This window comes from Aythya marila (assembly GCF_965140915.1).
Source record: "Aythya marila genome assembly, chromosome: 4".
NCBI lineage: Eukaryota > Metazoa > Chordata > Aves > Anseriformes > Anatidae > Aythya > Aythya marila.
The window spans coordinates 60739600-60746956 of record NC_139045.1 but is presented as its reverse complement, the minus strand read 5'-3'; the positions used below and the strand labels follow the sequence as shown (position 1 = coordinate 60746956).

Sequence of the window (7357 nt, the reverse complement as noted above, 5' to 3'; positions counted from 1 at the left end):
CACGTTATTTTATTTTACTTTATATTTGCCGCCCCGAGCTGAGGTAACGCCCGGCGGGAGGAGGGACTCGCCACCCCCGAGCCTGAGGCGCCGGGGCGCAGGCGCGGGCCGTGAGGGGAGGCGGCCGCCATGGCGGGCGCGCTGGGCGCCATGTTCGCCAACCAGCAGCCGGGGCCGCCGCCACCACCGCCGCCGGGACCTCCCGGGGGACCCGGCCCTGCTGGCCTCATCCCGCCTCCGCCGGGGCCTCGCAACCCCAACAACACGCTCGTGGACGAGCTGGAAGCGTCCTTCGAGGTGAGGGGCGGGGCGGGATGGGGGGAGGCTGCGGCCGGCCGGGGCGGCGCGACCTCCTCTAACGGCGGTGCTTCTCTCCTCAGGCCTGCTTCGCCTCGCTGGTGAGCCAGGACTACGTGAACGGCACCGACCAGGAGGAGATCCGCACCGGTGAGCGCTCGGCGGGGGGCTCGGGTATCCCTGCTTTGGGATACCTGCCCTTAAAGTCCCTCTTAGCACACCTAAAGGGTCTCTTCCTAGAAGATACTCTAAAAGGTGTTGTTAATAACATGTATATACAGATAAACAATATCAGCCTGTAATGATGTTTTGGGAATCTGTTCTCTCCATTCTGGTGTTCCATGTTTAGGTGTTGATCAGTGCATCCAGAAATTCCTGGATGTTGCAAGGCAAACCGAGTGTTTTTTCCTACAAAAAAGACTGCAGCTGTCAGTCCAGAAACCAGAACAAGTAATTAAAGAGGTACGCTTAAATGAGTTTGTATGCTTTAATTAGTTTGCCTATATCATACCAGGCCAGGTATGCTGTGTACCAGTACAGTTAGAACACCTCATTCACACGAATTCTGGGTTTGTCAACGTGATGCTGTATCTAAAGTTGGTAAAACATACTTGTTAAGGTAGCTCTTGCCCCAGACCTGGAGAAGCTGGATGCCTGCTGCTCTGGGGAGCATTGGAGCACAAGGGCGAATGATTCATCTGAAGAAATGTTGGAAGTAATGAGCTCTGAAATACATGACCTAGGCAAACAGAATGAAAAGCATCTGCAGTGCTTTCTGTCTTAAGTGCTTTTCCAGTGTTAGAATTCCTATAAGATAAATGTGAAAACGTAAGCTAAAAATTACATGCACTTTATTTGAGGTTGTTTATTATTCTTAGGAATACTATTTACTTACTAATACCTATTTTCTCACTTATAGGATGTTTCAGAGTTAAGAAATGAATTGCAGAGAAAAGAAGCATTAATTCAGAAGCATTTGAGTAAACTGCGACACTGGCAACAGGTCCTAGAAGACATCAGTGTGCAACACAAAAAACCTGCAGAAATGCCTCAGGGTCCATTAGCTTACCTAGAACAGGCGTCTGCTAATATTCCTGCTCCAATGAAGCAAACATGATCTTTGAATTTACATAGTTAAATGTTTTGAATGATGCAAAGCATATACTTTTTGTATAAAGTAATTTGTACAATAAATATAATGAGTTAAGACAGAATTAAGTGAAATAAATTATCTTTTTTTTTTTTCCCCCCCAAAAAAAATGCTTGAGAATTAAGTGTTTTGTGATCCGGTAATTATCCTTCAGTGCCATTGTAGAAGCACCCTTTGAATTGTATGTAGTTCAGATAAAGAGTGTGCTTTTTTGAAGTGAACTGTCCGTCTCCACTGGGCTTTCACTCCCCTCATGAAAGGCACTCAGGATATACAGATTTCTTTATGGGTGTCTTCTTTTAAGAATAACACCTTTCCTCCCCAGCAATGAGTTGGTTGGCATAATTTGATAAGTTTAGTCATCCACCTACTTTGCATTTCAGTGGGCGTGAGAACAATACTGATTGTACAAAATTGCAAACATGCATCTCCCATAAATTTGGAACCTCTCAGTGTATCAGTATCAGTCTGACTGATGTGTTACCATAACAGCACTATTGTGCAAAACATGGAAATCATTGGTTTACAACCAAATTTTAGTGTTCATACTTAGATGTTATCCTGATTTATTAGACCGATTGACTGTTATATGTGACAAGGTGCACCAGGAATACATGGCAATAGTGACTATACAAACCAATTTATTAAGCAAACCAGAAAGTATTTCTAAAACAGATGGCTATAAGCATGCTACTCTCGGATGTATGTCACATGCCTTACAGCATAAAACAAATTTAACAACAAAAAAAAACTTACAAATATAAAATTGCATTACTATATGCAGAAATGGTTTTAAGCAGCTGATGAAGCAAGTATACAACCTACAGGAAGCATGTAAGAAACGTCTTCAGTTGGGGTCCCTCTGACAGGACATTTCAGGGAACAAATTGCATATTTCATGTAATTGTAGAGTAGTACATTATCTTGAATAAAAATTTTCACATAACAAAATGCAGATTTTTTTTTCTTAATTTTTCACAGAGATTGTTAAAAAATGCATTTTACTGAAATCCATACATGTAATTTCATTTTAATTTGATATAAGCATAGTTGTCCCTACTTATTTACTTGGAAATCATGTTTGATTTTTTTTTTCATAAATCATACATTGTATTATCATTCCTTAAGAGAAAACAGAAACAGCTTTTCTAGTAATTCTGAGGAATAAGTAAACTTGCTTTAAAATGAAAAATATTTAGTAAACCATTCTTGATGCTGAGGGTCTTGGGTTTGGTTGTCTTTAGTTTGTGGTGGTTCATTGCCGTGTGTCCTGTGCAAATAAACAAACATTAGCAACATTAGCATTGCTTACAATCTTACTAATATTTAACACTTAATTTCATGGAAAAACTTAAAATTCAATGATTGGGCCTGTGCTTAGATGACGTGTGTGAGGCCAGAAGGTGCCAGCTGCAACTTCTAGTGGGACTTTAGTGCTAGCCAGGTGACTGGACTAACAGCACTGGTATTAAGTCAGAGGAGGGTGACAAAGGGCTAAGCAGCTATGAATAAATGTCTGAACATATTTTTTGACATCTCAAAAATATGGATGCTTCAATAAGGGGGAATACTGAAAATCAGAAAAGAGCAGCCCAAATGCATTCTTAAAAATATACAGTTTATGCATGAAAAAACATCAATAGAAATTTTATTTGGAACTGAATATTTTCTTAATATTAAGTGGCCTCTATAATAATTGATCCTATTACATAAACCCTGATTTTTCAGGATTCAGGATTTTTTTTTTTAATCTACATTAATTTCACTTAGCTTACAGTAGCAAATATGAGTTCATTTATAACTGTCTGATTTAAAGGAATAAGTATCAGCCAATCTGTCCGTAGTGTCCCTGTATATTTCCCTTTAAAATACAAATCTGATTTGCCTTGGCAGTTATCTAGGATGACACAGAATGCTTATATCTTTAAGATAAAGGAATTGCCCAACTGGACCTCAGCCAGTGTCCTGTGTTACTGTCTTTGGCAGCAGGCAGCACCATCTGCCTTCCAGGAAAGAACTGCAGCATGCAGCGTGCAGTCTAACTAGTGCCCACCAAGGACATAGGTGAGAAGACTGGCTTTTGTCCTGAAGTATAGCGCTCATATTTTTATATTTGGAAACTACTAAGCATTGTTTAAATATTGGCATTATTAATATTAGCATATTAATTAAACAATTAGTGTTGTTTAAATAATATTACATTTGAATTCAAAAGAAAGAACTTTTCAGAGAAAAAACACGATACACCAAGTTGGAAATCAAGAACAGCAAAAGACCTTGATGTGTGACATTGGAAGACTATTAAGTATCTGCTAACCAATTTTTAAGTCTCAAAATCCTTTGCCTAGGTTCATTCAAATGTCTTCTAAAATAAAAATGTCATCTACATCATCCAAGTGCAAAGCAAGGAAACAAAAGTAAAAAAGAAAATAATCCTTAATAGAATCACCAATATGTACTCAGAGTTTTAAGGCCAGGTTCACTATTAACCATATTCTTTTTCAAATATTTGCAGCTCCTCTCATCTTCCTTTGTATCTGGAGGGACTGCAATCACAAGCTCTGCTGGGCAGTGATTATAGCCTACTTCTGCAGTTAAGTTCTGGATCTGTCTGCAGAAAACTGGACACATGGAATTCACTGCAGGGCAGGAACCTTACACCATTGTTTATTTCCAAGTGTCTAATGCATTTGAATGCCTACAAGATGCAGAATATTTATTCAGTTATCATCTTACAAGTAAGTCACTTCAAAACGGACAAATACCTTGTAGCAGCACTGCTGTCGGAGGTCTGTGCTGGTGGAGAGCCCACTTGGAGGCAGCTAGGACTCCGGTCTAAGCTCGTAGACTTTGTTATTTGAGCACTTCTTTTTGATCTCAAGTCACAGCTCAAAAGGCTCTTTGCATAGGAAGCTAAATTTGGAACACTGACAACACGGCTGGGCACCTCCACTGGTCTCTTCTGCTGTTTTTTATCATGACAGAAAACTGCATTACACGCATGTTTTTTCACACCTTGTACTATAAAAACTCAACAATACTTCATTCTTAGATATCTTGTGAGGAGCACCCAAAAATGAAGGGTCCCATATTTTTCTATAGCCATTTAAAATAAATTCTCAGGTACACTGTGAGGATCCAGGGGTTAGGCAGTCCAATTAAAACAACTTGTGTGTTTGACCTTGAGGTTTTAGATATATCAAAGCCAATAGATTTGCAGGGATACTCAGAGCTAAGTGCTTTCCACCAACATACTGTTCTTACAGTTTATATATGGTATCATACAGAGGGGCTGGAATGACCAGGGACAAATCCTGTGTTACCCAAACCCAATTCATAATTTTGCTTGATGTGTATGATATCAAAGTAACAACTCACAATTACCTGCAGTCAGTGGCTGTACTTATTCCAAGGACTGAGCTCCTTGGGGGTCTACTGCTTTATATTTGCTTAAATACTTGTACCCATGTGCTTACATACTTCTACTGAATTTATGTTTTACTCAGCACCTCATTATAGGTTGGCTTCCTGGAGTTCTACTGAATAACAGTAGGAAATTAACAGGACCTTTATTGCCCTTGTCATCTGTATTATTCAAATAGCAACAAAATATCATGACTTGTGATTTTAATTGAATTGCCTATCTTACCTTTGTAGAAGGAGTCAAGCATCCTTGAGTAGGGTTGAAAGAAAATGATCGATTCCTGTAAGATTCAGTGTTGGCTAAAAGCGAATGGTGAAATTTTCTTCCTTCCTGATGAAAAAGAAAATTACGTGTGCCTCTTTGGTACAGAAACATACATTTTTTCAAAGAATTGCAGAGCAGAAAGAAAGTATTCATCAAAAGCAATGTGTGAAACACTGAATAGAACCTTCCAACAGATTCCGAAGTATATATGTGTATGTAGAAGGAAATCTTACCACAAGCTGCTTAATAAGCTCTTCTCTCTCACTTAGTTTATCTTGCAGACAGCTTATAAGTTGTATATCTTCTGGTCTGGACTCCTGCTTTCTTGTCTTTTCTTCTAATTCATTAAGTCTGTGTGAAAGAAAGATTGCAGACTAGCAAAAACACTTCTTTAGGCCAGGTTCAAGCAATACCTGTTTTGTACTGTTAAGTTCCAAGCATAGGACATAGGGACATAGGCAGAACTCTGATAAAACAGCATTTTATAGAACATGGAATGTTGTGGAGTTCCAAAGCAAATTGTCTGTCCAGTGTAAAATCCATTCCCTGAAGTAAGATGCTATCAAGCTTGCCCATCATATTGCTAATCTCACTTAATAATGAGAAAAATCTCTATCACCGTATCTATGCATATCTGTACCCATATTTGTTGTTGTTGTTGTTGTTTTCCTTACCAATAATCTTAGAATCTACAGCCTAATTCCAACCATACTTGATAAAGACCTGAGAAATACTAATTTCCTATAACTTTCATGAAAAGAGAGGCTTGGATATACATGCTGCTTTAGTGTGTCTTCTAAGGCAAAACCTGTAGTTTTACTTTGGCTCTTTAAATGCCTTCATATCAGGGAAAAAAAAAAAAAAAAAAAAAGAGATCTAATCAGAACTTACACCTTCTTAGAGATGGTGTGGAAACATACATTTGTTTGACCTATGGAAAAAAGACTCATTATTTCATCAGCCAAGTTCATGAATTTTGCTGCTCAGGAAACTGAGTGCTATGAAGTTCATCTGCCATGCTGTGAAATTAATTACAGAATACAAACCGCTGTTGTTTGTTTGTTTGTTTGTTTGTTTGTTTTTGGTGAGGGGAAACATTTTTGAGAGGAAGAAAAAAATCAATCTTACACTTTTGATTTAGTCTATCTCAGAATTCAGATATGAAGATAAAATTTAATGTCTGAATGTTTTGAGACCCTACTTACCTACAAGTAGGGATCTCTGCAGAGCTGTGCTGCACAGTTGGGATTTGAGGAAAGGACAAAGTCACAAACAAGGACTGTTTGTGGGGGTCTCTATTGTAGAGCCTGAAACACCACAGAACTACTTACCTCCAAGGAGGGCTGCAAAGTGCATCTATTTACATGATACAGTGGGGGCTGCAGTTTGGGAATATCCTAGCAAACTAGCAAGGGAGTGAGAATGAGCGGGAGCTTCATCTCAAAGGTGCTGTTGTACTGAACAAAATTAAGTACAAAATGATGAATCAAGGTCTCTATATTACCTCTAACAAAGATGATTTTACATGTCATAAAATTGTAAGATGTTATGTGCAGGGTTTAACTTATCATTGTAAAATGTATGTATAATGCTTTACTTTAAACAATATTCATAGATTATTACAATATATCTATGTCTTTCTGTGTTTGCAAAGGAAATACCTTTTATTTCCTATTTCCTGAGCACTATTTCAGTGCTCATATTCTATCCATAAGCTATAAAAAAAATCATGCTTGGTAGGAATAATAATTAAAAACAGAACTCACTGCCAGTATGAGTCACAGTTTATTTAAATGGCTTAGTTTCTAAGGAGAAAATCTTTGCTTGGCAATTTGCCTGCTGAAAGCAGGTAATGTTTTTTTATTTCCTTCTGGTGATCTTGTTTCAATATTGTCTACTTCTTGTTTATGCTTCATGTTGAGGTCTTCTACCACTAGCCTTTCATTGATCTTAAAATATGTCTGAATTCTCATGTTTTAACACTTGTTTATTATGATTGATGAAAGCATGCAGTTTTCAGGTCTGTTACCGACTACAAAGGTAGCTAACAGCACAACTCTGCGCTTCTGCTTGCTGATCTGACTTCAACACTTCGGTTGCAGTTTGAGGCTGACCCACACTAACAGTGAGGAAGAGTAAAATTATTTGGAGAAGAAGCCCTTGTCCTTCAGCCTTCAGTAAGTGGGGGCTTATTTTATATGATGCTATTGGTATTCTATCTA

The 7357-nt window shown here is 38.5% G+C and overlaps 2 protein-coding genes across 3 annotated transcripts in view; one reads left to right on the top strand and one right to left on the bottom strand.

The window, feature by feature from the left end:
• The first annotated feature begins 115 nt into the window (after nucleotides 1-115).
• MED28 (mediator complex subunit 28) lies at nucleotides 116-1663 on the top strand. Its single transcript, XM_082758845.1, has 4 exons — nucleotides 116-297; nucleotides 381-447; nucleotides 647-759; nucleotides 1217-1663. The coding sequence occupies exons 1-4, from the start codon at nucleotides 130-132 to the stop codon at nucleotides 1412-1414; spliced, it is 546 nt and encodes a 181-aa protein (XP_082614971.1). The 5' UTR covers nucleotides 116-129; the 3' UTR covers nucleotides 1415-1663.
• Nucleotides 1664-2588: 925 nt separating this feature from the next.
• FAM184B (family with sequence similarity 184 member B) overlaps nucleotides 2589-7357 on the bottom strand; it is a 39590-nt gene continuing 34821 nt past the window's right edge. The window contains exons 9-12 of one of the 2 annotated variants that reach the window (XM_082758843.1): nucleotides 5369-5486; nucleotides 5097-5201; nucleotides 4213-4412; nucleotides 2589-2717 (exon numbers count right to left, since the gene is read on the bottom strand). In XM_082758843.1, the coding sequence (XP_082614969.1) occupies nucleotides 2627-2717; nucleotides 4213-4412; nucleotides 5097-5201; nucleotides 5369-5486 (514 nt within the window). In that variant the 3' untranslated portion in view covers nucleotides 2589-2626. The remainder of the gene's footprint in view (nucleotides 2718-4212; nucleotides 4413-5096; nucleotides 5202-5368; nucleotides 5487-7357) is intronic. The other variant, XM_082758844.1, reaches the window with a different exon arrangement.

Excerpts from the sequence above, each read along its gene's own strand:
- MED28 (XM_082758845.1), top strand. The coding sequence starts at position 130 with ATGGCGGGCGCGCTGGGCGCCATGTTCGCCAACCAGCAGCCGGGGCCG. Across the intron at positions 298-380 it reads AGCTGGAAGCGTCCTTCGAG|GCCTGCTTCGCCTCGCTGGT; the intron begins GTGAGGGGCGGG and ends TTCTCTCCTCAG. Across the intron at positions 448-646 it reads CCAGGAGGAGATCCGCACCG|GTGTTGATCAGTGCATCCAG; the intron begins GTGAGCGCTCGG and ends TTCCATGTTTAG.